Genomic DNA, 15,244 nt, shown 5'->3' with positions numbered 1-15,244 from the left:
GAACTGAGTTCAGTTAGAAAAAACATTAATTAGATGGAATTACCTTTCTGTGTGGTGAGACTATAATTACCTAACGTGAGTGGTCTGAAGGATCAATATTCCATCTACTGAAACACAAGAAATATTTTCACCAAGTTGCAAGACTACTTATTCTTCCAATGCAATGCTTTTAATAACTTTTTCTGCAGCCACAGCTAAAAGTTCCCTGTAGCTTTCCAACAGATTTGCCATTAAAAGATTTTAAAATTACTCTATACCTCTCTGCAACAAGAAAGCAAACAATATATTGATACCTAAAACAATATATTGATACCACTATCTTACAAAATCCTACAATTCATTCTTCATTGGAGGAAAGATTGCTAGAGAGGGAGGGGGAAAAGTAAGTGAAAATTATTTATAAAAAGCTCATAGTATCACTCTGAATAAAGTCATGCCACACTTATACTATAGAGCACATGCAGTTAAGGGTACATTGATGCAATTTTAGAATTTGTTAAATTTTACACTTACCTTTCAGTAGAAACTGTATATTATCAGCAGGAAAACAAAAAAGGATCTAAACCAAATTTAAAAAAGGAAAAAAAAAGAAAGGGAAAAAAAAAAGCTGTGGACATTCAATCCTTTCAAGTTGGAAAGATGGCAAAGAGTGTTGAAGTAGATAAGTTTATCCCTCAACTCATGCACAACTAACACCTTGCTCAGAGATACATCCATTTAAATACCTTACCTAGCACACACCAGCAGCACAGATAGCAGGGCAAAAAGGGGAAAAGGAGGTATAGAAAAGCCTGTCATATTCAGACTGAAATCACATGGGGGATTTCCAAGGCTATCTTAGTACTATTATAATGAAATAATAATGCTGCAATAGTAGAAGCAAAGCAAGCAAGACAAATGCAAATCAAATCCCATCAGAGAAGTGATGGAAAAGGGTCACTAAATTAGAGAAAAGCAGATATCAAGTTTCTCCTAAAGAGGTGATGCACAGTAAGTAATTTGCAACCAGCAATTTTATTCTCACTGTTTTGCAAATGAAGAGCTTGTCAAGTGCTCCACGTATATCCATGTGCTAGTGAAAACATGCAGGTGTTTTTTGAAAATTAATTTCTCAGAACCCTAATTCTGATCTAAGAATTTAATTTTTAAAATAATTGTAAATGTTCATAAGTTCACAAATCTGAAAAATAACCTAATACATCAAATTCTAAGAACTGTCAGCCAGATTTAACCAAAGAATCTAGTCTAACAGAATATTAGAAGTGAACAATCTGTTTCAAATATAATTTTTATTTTTAAAAAATTCGGTTGTTTTGAGGATACAAATTCTGAAAACAATTTTATTTATGTATTAAACAATATACAACCCTCAAGCATATATATATATATGTATGCATATATATGTATATATAGTAAAGTGCTACTTTTCTCACTGAAACCTGGTGATACACTATTAGAATAAGAGTTCCTTTGCTAATATTCCATTTCACAGAAAGCCTGCGAATTATAATTTTAAAAAAGTAACTCTCTAGAATAAGACAAAGTTATAACTTGTTCCCTGTCATCTCGGGACAGTTTACAAACATTCTACACAAAACATTCTGTACAAACATTCTACACAAAATTACAAAGTTACACAAAATATCTAACCCTTAGCTAAAAATAATTTTTTTTTGTGTGCTAGTCAGACTGAAAATGACTCATGATATGAAGGAACATGAATCCTCTAAAACATTTTGAGACTAATTGTATATGAATATATAAAGCACTGAGAAACACATATGTTGGGAAGGATGAATAAATATGATTGCCTGGCAAAAGATTTACAATAGTACAGCCAGGATGAAAACAACCCCCCTACTGGCTGGACAATGCCCTTGCCTACAGATAGGTCCAAAAGTCAAATGGACTGCTCCATCTCAACCCCCCAAAATGTATGATTCATCCCACACCTGTAACCCTCCCCTGAAACATCAAGTGTCTGTGGCCCCATTGGCCCAAGTCTTGTTCCAGCCCACCTTGAAGCCCCCTGATAAGGGGTCTCCGAGGGGCCAGATGCTCTCTTGGAACTTCCACCCTTTCCTAGAGCATCCTCTCTACCCCTTGTCTCTCCCCTCCCCATCACCTCAAGCCTTGCCACGTGCTGCGTCTGGCAGCTCCAAGCAAAACCTTTCACCATCCATAATAAACCTGATATTCTAAGATCAGCCTTCAGAGATCTCTCGTCTCCATTCATCCAAACCGTCCTGGAGCCCAGCGTTCCCTGCACACATAAGTTCAAAAAGAGCCTCTAACTTCACAATTGTCCCGAACAAAGTCAATTTACAAAAGAAGTATTAATATTCATTCCTCATGTCACACCTGAAAAGGCTTCTTAAGTTCACTCCCCAGTCAGTTTTGAACTTCATTTAATCTTTTTTTCTATCATACAAATGAGAAAGTGATGTAATTCTTATCAGTCTACTAACATGGATTCACAGTGGGGTCTGCACGGGAAATTCCATTCTTTCCCTCAATCCTTCCCCAACATTTACAGCAGCAAATAATTTTTGTTCAGAGCAATGGTAATTTTCACAATACATTGCCAGGAATCTGTATAAATTTTCTTTGGCTTTGAAAAGAAGGAATATACACAGGCACTACAATTTTGGAAACACTTTGGAAAAAAAGATTATTCCATGTAAAATATAGCTCCATTTCCAACTATCAATTTCCAACTATCAGCCAAACAAACAAGAAGACAGGAGTATTTTGCCTCTAACACACGTGTGAGTCCAAGAGAATTTCACCAAGAAACTCAGCTACAGATGAAGAAAAAAACCCAAACAAAAAGCACATGAAAATGTTTGGAAGTACTGAAAGTACTTGAAAACTTGAGAAGGGTGAGACACTGAGGATTCATATTCAGAAGAAATACCCAGAGACCTATTCTCACAGCTTTTCCATTGTCCAGAAGAACATACCTCAGTATGCATGGTGCATTTGTTTTCAACCACTGGAAAACAGCCACAGCAAGTATACATCTCATTTTTCTTTGTTTCCCACTTGACTTTTTATAACTTATCTTGTGTAACCAGACTATTTTCTACACGACAGCAGCATTCTCCATATGATAGCACCAAAAACTATTCTATTTCCTCTCCTCAGGGAAACTCTTGGTAAAGAAACAATGCCCTCCACTTCCAGCTACCAAGTGAAGACCCTGCTGACAGAGCTAATGCAATGAAAGCTGCTTTTATTGCTTAACTATGAATCCTTATTCAAGTAATATGAATAAACTGAAGTTTTCAATTTCAGATAGGTGTTCAGAAACTTCTGGGCTTGCATCCGCCTCCCAAGAGATGAAGAAAGGACGTTTAAGTGTTGTGACCTGGTCTTATAAACTCCATGTGACTAATCATGTTTTAATCTTAATAGCTTTAAAACTAGATGTGCTTTTTGCTTAAACATCAATCAGGCTGAGTTTTCAGGCATGCCCTTCCCCCATACTTAATAATTTTTCCTAGCTGTTTATGTCCAAAAGCTCCATGTAAATCTTACTTCTTACAAAGGACTGTGACAGAGGCTTTAGAAAGCCTCAGACAAAAATAATAAAAGGTGCTAAACTACCAGTCATTTTCAGAGGTACACAGTCCCTCACTACTTCTGATAATTTCCTGTTCATGTGTTTTAAATTTGTACTGAAACAAAATATCCGGCAAGTCCATTTCCATTACAGAGGTGTGGTGTCATTCATACTTTGTTATGTAGGCCTTAAATGAAGATGGGAAAAAAAAAAGTTCCAGAATAGAAGCTCAAGGAATAGAAACTTTCATCTTCAACTAGTTATTGCCAAAATACGTGAGCAAGCTGTGAGAATTACTTTGGAAATCAGAGACAAATGCCTATCCATAAGAAGTAATATCAGACATCTTCATTCCCCCACTAACTTTTTACTGTTCTAAAATTTGAATATTCAGTGACAAACAGATAGAAAAAAGAAGTTATTAAGTATCACAAAGATTTTTTTTAAGTCAAATGTTTGAGAAGTAAAATAACAGAAAAAATAATGTGTAAAGGGTAAAGTGTGCTGTAAGAAATCAAAATGTATTAATGTGCAAAACCCAAGAAAATCTGTAACATTACTAGTTCCAAGAGTATTCAAAGGCCTCTCAGTCCCTAAAATTTCTCAGAAAACACCTTTGCACCTTGGACTGAAACTTTTCTCCTGGGCTTCTTGATAATTTGTGACAGAAGACAATGACAAGGCGATTACCTAAGTCAGTCCAAAAGCAGGAGCAAATCCCTGATAGGTAAAGGAAGATTAGTGCTTGAACTAGGAGTGTGCTCTTAAGGAGGTGACAGACTTCAAGGACTGCAAGTAATAACATCACTCTGATACTGAAACTCCAGGAAATTGTATTGTTTGCAAATGAAAGTGAAGGAGGAAAAAATACAGAGCTTTGCAAATGCAACTTCATCATTTGTTCATTGTTCCCCTAGATTTTACATGCTTAGAATATCCGTTTTACTGCATTTTTGCTTTAAGTAAAAATATAAAGTAATATATTCTAAGTTTTGTAAGTATATAATAAATATTAAAAACATGCCCTAATACAACAGATTAGTGTAAAAAATTTATGGAACAGACCTTGCATGGATATCTGCAGAGAGATTTCCCTACTTAACCCCCCAGGTCCAGGGAAGTGGAAAGAATACTTTTCCCTTCAAGGCAAAAATATCAGCCACAAAGAGAACTGGCCAGAATAGTTGTTTGCAGAGATGGGTTTTTTTTGAGTCGGATGTTCAGGACACCAGCGTGTTCTCTTTGCAAATTAAACCAGAACACTTTCCAACTTCCAAGACTTCTCCAGATGTCTGCCTGTACAGCCACATGGGCATATTCTAAGTGTCTGCATTATTGAGTCCCTTGCAAAATACAGGGAGAATGCTTATGGTTGCTCTTCTCTTCATCAATTGTATCTTGGTTAAATCAACCAGACCCTTGATTTCTTTAAAAGAGGAACAGCAGATTTCTACATGCAAGGAAATGGCACCTTCATAAACCACTTACAAAGGGGATTCTGGCTCTTCTGGTATTCTTTGTGGTATAATCATATTTTTTGGTGTTTTTTTTTTTTTTTTAAAGAGATAAGATGGGGAAAGCCAAGAAAAGCCAAACCTACTAGCCAAAAATCCAACTCCCCATTTAGCTACAAGTTATATTCTATTCTTTCTTGCTTTCTTCTGAAATATTTTGGTTTCTTCAAGAAGCCTTTAATAAATACAGAGATAGCCGAGATATCCTGCACCATGTATGAGTAAATAAAACACCAAATAAATATGAACAAAATAAATATTTAAGAACGTGGCATAGATTGCATATTTGCACAACAGAAAAAAAGAAAAGATCATTGGTTCAGTGAACAAGTGCTACAAGAAAACTGACTTTTACAGTCTACACTGCAAACACTGAGGTATCACTCCCTCCTATGCGAAGCTTTCAACCTCCAAGCCATAAACAGGGTCAGTGTTCCTTTTAAGTGCTGGGAAGCTCTCTACTTCTAGGAGCTGGCTTTTGTTGCTATTACATTAATATTGCTTTTCCGTCTGAGTTGTCAGGTTTCTCTGTTTAAAGGTTCACTGCAAATTAATCAGCTAGCAATATTTTAAACTTTAAAGAAAAATATTCCTTTCCTCTCTCCAACAAACTGATGTTTCCTGCCATTAATTTAGTATGGAGCAGAACGTCATTTTTCTTAGCAACTGGTACAAATATAAAAGTTCATATTTTAAGATTTCAGTTGTGCTTCAGTAAACTTAAGAAACAGTAGCTGATTACAGCCAACCAAGAAGCAGCTACAGATCCATCAACCTGACAATCTGAAGGCCAAATCCTAAAACTAGAAATTCTGCTTACAGCCTCCATTATGAACAGGAATGGAGAAAATTCAACCTCAAAACCCTTTCATACATGGTTGGTAAATAGCTTTACACTGTAAGATGTAGCAAGATTCTTAAAGAAAATTTTATAATGTAAGAACTGTTTGCTGAAGGAACACAGAGTAATTTAATTACAGGAAAAAAAATTCCAAGATCTCAAAGTAATGAGGAACCTGTGACACAAATCCTAATCTGGCATATGACAGCTGCAGAATAAATTAAAAATATTTCTTACCAGACTAATTATCTGTTAATGGGCAGGCTCAGCGGGACATAACAAATTCCCAAGGTTTAGTTTCCAAGTCATGTGACCCAATCTTTAGCCTGGCAGATGGCAGACAATGACTGCATACCGCTCTTTTATTCCAAGAGCTCCACACACCATTTCTGTAACCCATCACTAAAATTATTGTAATCATACATCAACAAAGATACAACTGGTGACATCACTACTTCTGCAGTGATTGTTTCCCACACTGTGCAGCATGTCATTTTTATTAAGTGCTGTCAGCTCTTGGTGTGTGCAGACAAAAATTGAAATCCCAGTAGGATTTATCTTCTCTATAGATCCACAAAGACTTCAGCAAGCTGGATGTCACTTTTAGCAGGACACACATGCTTGCTGTTAGCTAACATACCAGCAAATTATTCGGTTTCCACGCTGTAATTTAAAAGCGCTGACTTCACACCAGGTTCTGGTTTTATGTTCATTTTCAGAAATAATCTATTATTTTAACATTACACTTCACCAGGCTGCTAGTCCGACGGCAATGGGTATTACCAATCACATCTCTAAACTGCACCTTGCTGAAACAGAATAAATTCACACCCAGTGGACACCAGCCATCACATTCCCAGTAATGTTACACTACAGCCCCACAGCCAGAACTGTGCATCCCTGTGGGAAGGAAAGAGATATGTTCTCTATTCTATCTTTACTGTACTCCAAGTTATTGATCTCCAGAAAGCAAGAATGGGACACAGGGGCTCCCCTGCTGTTTCCCCTGCTGTGACAAATTCTAAAGACCTTTGTTCCAGAGAGCCAAGTTTTTACAGTGCTAGACTGTGGCTGTTTCACATGGCACGACCTGAGATTCATATTGTAGCAAAAATACTGTATTACTAGAAATTTTTGAGATCTGAATGACAAAAGACTAGGAAGAATATTGGGAAAATCTGTTACATGAATAAACAAAATCTCTCCTGCTCATCCTTTATTTTGGTTTCTGCCCTCTGTGATGTGTATGTTAACAGCAAAGCAAATACAAAATTCAATTTTCAAAAGCCATCTTCTCTACTAAGAGTTTTTGAATCTGTCACTAGAGAATAAAAAAATCTCTGAGAGGAGAGCACAATGACTGATTAATACATCCACATGTAGTAACTGTTTTCTTCAGTTATCAATTTACTTTTAATGAGCACTTTATAAAAAAAAAAAAAAGTCATTAATAGAAAATTGGACAACATTTGGTTCCAGAGACAGTCCCAAATATACCTGTGGCCTATCAAAAAAGACCTTCAAAATAAGGCTAATTTTTGGTGCATTCTCACTGTTTTGACAGCAGAGTATAGAAAAGGTGTCTCATCCACCTTTTCAATTGTGTTATGGACATTAATCCATGAAACTGCAACACACTGCAGGTTTAAAAAGCGTGAAGATTTAGTTTCCTTTTGTGTGTCAAATAACACAAGCTTCAGAGTTGTGTATGGTTTTTTGTGAGCTTCACACAGAGAATCTCTCCCCACAACTTAGCACGCAGTCACTACCCCACACTTTGCAATGACTGAAGCTTGAAGTTTGTTTAGGAGGAAAGAAACCCTCCACTCTCTTCAGAGATAACAAAGGGTTAACTTCCCAACTGGAGAAGTCTGACTGTCCTTGCTTCACAGTAGGGTAGTGACAGATTCCAGGAAAATGCAGCCAAGTAAGGAAAACACTTTGGTCAAGCAAATATATTAGGCAAACCTCAATGTCAGAAGCACAAAGACTGGAACAGCAGAAGCCTGCACAGCAAAGTTAAAGCCTAGTTATTTTTACAGAAATATTTTTCTCACTTAAAAATCATGTCAACAATCTTGGGAGGTAAAAAAAAGTTGGTTGTTCAATAGCTTAAAAGTTAGAATTAAGCCCAGCATCAAAATAATAAAAAAATAAATCTGCACTTCAGGCTACAAAGCACTAATATTTTAAGTTACAGCATCCATTTTGAAACTGAAGATAAAATAAAAACTTGCAAACATTATAAAATCTTACAATTAAAAACCAGATACTTGTCTGTTTTCACACAGAAAAATCAAGGTAAATATCCAGCTCAGGTGTTAATCTCTGTTCTACTATTATCATCGAGATTTTGCAACAGTTTGGATTAATGAAGTCAGGAGAGCAAATAAAAACTCTTTTGAAAACATCCTTTCTCTTCTACTGGTCAGAAAGACCACTGGTTTTATGACCATTTCTTCCTACACATTAAATGGTTCTAGTGGAATTAAAAAAAAAAAAAAAAAAAATCATACCACAAGTTAACAGAACAATGCATTCCCTAATCAGAGGATACAAATTTTATACACACATGTTTTAATCATCTGAATTTCAGTCCCATTTTCATATTTAACAGAAAATACAACCTAAGCCTATTCACTCAGGTTAAAAAAAAAGTATTTCCCCAGAGATAAAAATATGAAGGAGCAAGGAAAAAAAAAAAACAACCAACCATGAGAAACACAAGAGCTACATTTATAGGAACACACTCATTTACAAAATGTCTTTTTTTTAATGGTTGCCTTTCAAGCTGTGCCAACACCACAACAAACATAAAAGATCTGCCTCCCTAGCAGATTTAGAAGAATAAGCAATTACTACATTAGAGAAAATAGGCTCAGAAATTTCCACCAATTGGTAGCTGGCAGGAAAGCAACTCTTTATGTCCCAAACCCCAAAAAGCCCTTCAGCATCAACCTCTACGTATACTGGCAGTGAACAAATGAATTAAAAAAACCCTACTGCCTCAAACTTGGGTCAGCCCTTTACTTTGGGGAAAGAGAAATAAAGAAAAAATAAAACAAAACAAGAGCTCTCCACCCTCCTAGGTAAGTAATAGAAGGCTTCTATTTTTGTCAGGGTGTTTGAAGTGATAGGTCTCTGTTCACTCCTTCTCACAAGCTCTTAAGACACAGTTACACTGTGGTTGTGCCACAAAGGCTCCTTCCCAAAGTCTGTGGGAAAGTACAAGGCCTGTCCTCCCAATGGAAGGGAGATCTCCACATTTATGCACTGCTGCTGCTGGAACAGTTTACACAGAGAGGCAGCTGCATGCAGCAGCTCCCCGCAGACTGCTCACAGTTGGAATTAGGGATTTCTCAATCCTGCCTGAGAACACTCCTACAGCTGCAGTCCAAGTTCGCTCACGGCCTTTACCACAGAAGGGGAGGAGGAAGCACTGCAGCAAATAAAAATCCTATTTTGGAGCATTACCAATGCTTGGTCATCCTCACCATGGACTGAACACAGTCATCATCCACCATGGGTGATGGCAACATGCAAGCAATTAATGTGATATTTACTGTTAACTACTTTTATTGATCCCTGATGCACTACTGCATCTTCCATATCAGTGCAGATCAGTGGGTTTCTTGCTGCTTTAACAATGCAAGAAGAGATGAATGTGAACTGACAATCCTAGCTTTTGCAACTTCCCTTACTGACTCCCTGCTTACTTGAGAAGATAAAAATCTTGAGACAGTGTCATAACACTTCATGGGCAGAAGAGACTCATTACTGCATAATAAATATCCTCAAAGCTATTTTATTATTAATTAAATTAAACATAATCACTGTTTGGATGTTCCTAGGAAGGATTCTCTGTTAAGAAGTAGCATTAACAAATCTCATTTAAAATCAAAGCTATTAGGAGAACTAAAGAGCACATCATTGTGCCACCAAACACTGAAAATCAATATTTTCAGTGATGCCTTTGCCTTGCTACATTTTCATCAAAACACACAAGTTGTTCTTTTCACATATTTCCCTACAAGAAGTGTAGGGACACAGAAAATCCAGGCACACAGAACATAAGCAGAGACAGAGCTCATACTGAGGCAATCTAAGTGCACTTGTTCTGTGATACATTTGTTAGAAGCTTGCACCAAAAAAACAGTGGGTTTTTTGCATTAAACATAATAAAAATATTGAAAATAAAAATGCCCACATCTCAGAACACAACTGGAACTTTTACAAGTACTTCATGCAGATGTATAGGTATACAGGTGTATATAAATACCTGTTGAATGAGCAAGGATATCAATGTTTAGTCAACAGTACAAGAGTCCAGGTGCCTGATACCTGATCTACTCTGCCACTGTGTTCCTCTATTACTAAAGTCACAATTCTTCAGAGTTCCACAGTAGTGTCAAATAAAAGAATCAGGTATCAAAGTCCTGTTCTATGAAGGGCTGAGTCATTAATGTGACTGATCAACACTAAGTGTGTGCAGCAGAGCATCCTGTGGGCCACTCCTTCGTATTTCTGTGCAAGAACACACACTTATCACATCATTAACCCAGCTTTGTTTTCGCAGAGATAAAACTGAAAGGAAAAAAAGCAAGTTGCAAAGATGTGACCACCGTCCCAGAATTATTAATTTCAGATACAATTCTTGACCTCAGCTCATGTCAGTTACTACCTCTGGAAACAGCAATCTATGGAAGTGCAATGGAAGGAGACACTGATATTTTTCTTATACCATTCAGCCACTATATGGTAGTCTGAAAACACAGATATCTTAACAAGTTCCAATGTTTCAAATAAACTATATTACTTAATCAATAGTCACTTTTTTGAGCAATGCAAAAAGGCTAGCATAAAAAATAACTTGCTTTACTTGAATGTAAAGATCCATTTATTTTACACTATATACAATTCTAATTTTTTGTGTGCATTAATATTTTAAAAAAACGTTTAAAATTTGATTTTTTGAACTGTCATTCAGAAAGAGATTAAAGCATTCACAATAGTAAGAATTGAACTTATGAAAACTGAGCATCTCAGATTATTAGATGGCCACAGCAGTTTATTCTCCTACCTGCTTTCCATCCAGTGTACAAAGTCTCTTGACTACACCCGAGTCTAACTTAATGGCTTCTGTGATGTCATTCAAGACCTGTTCAAAGGAGTGAGCAGTCTTCTTGTTCAGCAAAATTCTCACAGCTTTCCGTGGCTTCACCCCACTCCTAATAACAGTCACCAATTTGGGTTTAATGAAATCTTTACTCTCCTTCACTTCGCTCCTTGTGGATGTCAAGGACGTCAAGGACCGGCTGGACCCAGTCCTTATGTTCACACACCAGTTCGGGTTGACATTCTTGGTGTAATCAACTTTGCGATACGGTTCATTGGATGCACACACATAGCTCTCACCTGAAAAGAAGAGGACATGTTCACAGTTTAAGGGGGTTTGCAGTTACTTTGTCAACTTAAAAACCAGAAAAAAAGACATATTTTGGGAATGATTTTTCTGTATTTTGACAAGGAGGACCATAAATTATCAGGACTTTCCACCCTAAGAACACTCTCATACAGTGCTTTCAATAGATTTCAAAAGACCTCTGGTATAAAAAATTGTAGGGGGTTCGAGACATTTCACGTCTTTTGGATTGAGTCATTTTGCAAGTGCTTAAATTACCTGAGCTCAACACATGACATTTAGAGCATTCTCCTACAGCAAATTTCCAGGTCCTCCCCTATATATATATATCCCTCAACCATGTACTTCAAGATATGTACACCCATGTCTTTGTTTATTTTACAACAGCAAGTTTTAACACAATAAATTTAAGCACCTCAAGGCCCTTACCCTGAAAGGCACGTTAACTTACCAGGAGTTACTGCCTTTCTAACAAGGACATATATTTGAAACCCATCAATTTAGATATTTTTTAGAATAATGAACATCTGCTGAGGCCACAAGGAAGTCTTTGAGAGTATAGGAGGATAATAATACATCCACACTTCCCCGTTTTTAAATTCTTCCCCATTTTTAAATTCTTTCCTAACTCAAAGCTGGTTTGCAGGTTGGTTTTTGGGGTTTTTTTGGCTCTTTTTTTCCCTCTTTTTTGTTTTTGGGTTTTTTTGTTTGGTTGGTTTTTTTGGTTTGTTGGTTTTTGTTGGCTTGTTTGGTTTGGGCTTTTTTTGTTATTTTTTGTTTTGTTTTGCTTTGCTTTTAAAGAAAAAAAGAGGCAGACTACTTGCAGCTTATGACAATACCTTTGACACCTGACAGCAATACATAAGGTGTAAACCATGACAAGAACATCTTTAACTCTGGGTTATTTGTGTAACCCATATCCTTGCAGTGTCACAAAATGACATCCCAAGACATTCTTGAAAGGGCAGAGTCTTGCCAGAAGGATGAATGCTAAAACATTCAAAACTGACAGAATACAACATTGCTCCAGACAGAAGATCTACCTATATGTTATAATACTTAACCTGTTCTAAAATTAAAGCTACGCAGTCAAAGTCACTGTTGGAAGAAATCAAACTCACTTCTAACATGCACAGCAAGATGAGTAAAGAGTAAACATACTTCTAGGGGACAGAATTGTAAGAGTTACAAAATGTATGCCCACATTTAGATACATATTAGAAAACTTTTAAACAACACTTTTACTTTCTGAACTCTAGTTTGGAGAGCTGATTTATCTTAGAAGTTGCAGAGCTAATTCTAAATGCAACATACTAAACTACTTTCAAAGCCCTGAAGAATTACTGTAAGCTGAAAGACTTTCTTGTTTCTTTTCCAATACCAATTACACTGCTTTGTAATTTGTCTTGTATTTAGACCTTCTTGAAAGTCTACTTGCTGTATTTGAAAGAACACAGATTATAATTAAGCCAAGTTAACAGTGATTTTGTTTGAAAATTCTGGCAGCCAATTCTGCCTCCACAAACATCACCAGGACTGTATTCCACTTAGGTACTAGGAAACTGGGGTGAAGTTGTGTGGATGCCACTGCCTTGTCTGTACTCTTCCTCTTCACTTCTCCCCACCATTCCTCCTCATATTCATAGATCAAGTGGTGCGAAAAACAAACTGATGCAGACAAAACTAGACTCCTCCTCTTTCCCCCAAAATATTAGCTAAGAGAAAGGAGGTGTTTTCAGCACACAAACTCCTTGACAAAGAGCTGCATGCTGCACACTAGCACCAACTTAAAGGTAGGAGAAAAAGAACCCCAGACTCCACACAGCTTTGTAAGGACCATGGTGTCTAGAAGCTCATGCTGCCCCGGAACTACATGCTAAATTGTAAATCTTCAAGCAATCTGGTCTTATCAAACCTGAGCAAGATATTGGATGACTTCAGAAAGTCCCTTTCAAACTGAGATCCTATGATTTTAAAGATGTGCACAGTTCTCTTCCAACAGCTGTTTTCATCATCTATCCTGTTATTGCAAAACAGCGTGAGAGATTCAAGTTTTGTGAAAACTTGAATCAGCTACAATAGAAAGCAAAGGTTTCCCCCGTACATCCTCTGTCACTAGATTCAATGGACTATGCTTGTTGCCTGAACAATTGCCAGTAAGTCTGTCTCCAAACTCAGCGCTGCCAAATGAGAGGCACTTCAAGAAGCTGGTAGTAGTCCGACTCAGTGGGACAGAAGAGGCAAAATCAGAAGGGTAAAATAAAACTAATGGATTGAGATACAGTTTAATAGGGAAAGCAAAAACTACAGGGGCAAGCAAAGATAAACAAGGAATTCATTCACCACTTCTCAAGGACAGGCAGGTGTTCAGCCTCCTCCAGGAAAGCCAGGCTCCATCATGGTAATGGTGGCTTGGGAAGACACATGCTTTAACTCTGAACTTTCCTCCTCCTCCTCCTCCTCCTCCTCCTCCTCCTTCTTCCCCCAGATTTATAAACTGAGGATGATGTCATATGGTCTGGAATATCACTTGGGCCAGTTGGGGTCAATTGTCCCAGCTGTGTCACCTCCCAGTTTCATCTTTCCCCAGCCCACTAACTGGTGGGATGATGTGAGAAGCCAAAAAGGCCTTGACTCTGCGTGAGTCCTGCTCAACAGGAACAAAAACATCTCCCAGTTATCAACACTGTTTCAAAAACAAATACAAAACATAGCCCATACTAGCTATCACAAAGAAAATTATCCCAGCCAAAATCAGCACAAACTCTTGGGACAGTCTGTCCAGCTGAGTGGAAAAGAGCTTTAAATAAATTCTATAAAGTATCTCAAAATCATCATTGAAAATGTTCAGAATTATCCTTTCTGACTCAAAACCAATGCACTTCCTAGACCATAAAAAACAAACAAACAAAAAACAAACAAACCAAACCAAAAACAAAAACCAAAAAACAAGAAATGCACACAACGTAATTCCAAGTTAAATCTCAGGGCTGAAATTTAGATCTTAAAGTTTAAAAAAAATAAAGAGTAAAGCTACTCAGAAATAGTCTGAAACTTGAATTCATTGCTTTGCACAAAGTAAAGGTAGAGGACAAAAGGTCCCTTTGCTCAAGGATTTATAATAGCAAAGTTTCAACAGGCATTCAGGCTTTGTTTTTTACAGACTCATAAATAGAACATCTTCTTTGTACTATCATGGAATGTGATCTATTCTCTGTCACAGCTGTCCTACAGCACCCTATAGGACAGCAGAAATTGTACTTCTATAAATTTTTCAGTCAATATTAATCCAAAAGGATCTACATTTCTTTACGATAGCAGTGTAAAACTTTGTCTCCTACTGCTTCCCTGCTTGATGGTTATCTCAGAGTGCTGTAATACAGATTTCTTCTTTTTTTTACTTTTTTTCCTTTAAGCAGAGGTCACAGTAATGAAAGTCAGGAACTGATTTCAAGTTAAAACAATGTAATAACTTAAAAGAAAGAATTTCAAATTATTTGTTTCAGATACATTTAGCCAAGCCTGAAGTTGAAGCACAAACTATTTTACCTAAAAAAAAAAAAAAAAATCTGCCAAAATTAATTGAAAATTTCCTATAGTTGGTAGATACAGGAAAGTCTAATTGCTTGAGAATATAGTATATTACAAATTGCTTAGTAAGTGCTTTGAAGTCCATGCCTGCTTTCATATACCAGACATGTAAATAAAGTTAAATAACACAAGTTTTGCATGGAAAACAGATTTTACTGCTATACCTGCAAGGCAGGCACATATGGCAAGACTAGAGCAAGGGCTGTAAGTGAGAAAACAAACTTACTGAGTGATTTTCTTGTTTCATGACTTAAAGGATAAAGTTTTGAAATTATTACTTAAATCTCTAATTATTTTACTAGCCAGGACTT

At 36.8% G+C, this 15,244-nt stretch overlaps 1 protein-coding gene across 4 annotated transcripts in view; it reads right to left on the bottom strand.

Annotated features, from left to right (window-relative positions):
• The window catches only part of DCLK2 (doublecortin like kinase 2), an 83,991-nt gene that overhangs the window by 49,314 nt on the left and 19,433 nt on the right, over positions 1–15,244 (bottom strand). For all 4 annotated transcript variants that reach the window (XR_003960145.4, XR_001122920.5, XM_030271888.4 and 1 more), the window contains exon 2: positions 11,001–11,335. Coding sequence is in view for 2 of the 4 variants with exons in the window: in XM_030271888.4 (XP_030127748.4) it covers positions 11,001–11,335 (335 nt within the window). In the remaining 2 variants the exon portion in view is untranslated. The remainder of the gene's footprint in view (positions 1–11,000; positions 11,336–15,244) is intronic.

This window comes from Taeniopygia guttata, chromosome 4 (assembly GCF_048771995.1).
Source record: "Taeniopygia guttata chromosome 4, bTaeGut7.mat, whole genome shotgun sequence".
Taxonomy (NCBI): Eukaryota; Metazoa; Chordata; class Aves; order Passeriformes; family Estrildidae; genus Taeniopygia; species Taeniopygia guttata.
This window is presented reverse-complemented; position numbering and strand designations above follow the sequence as displayed.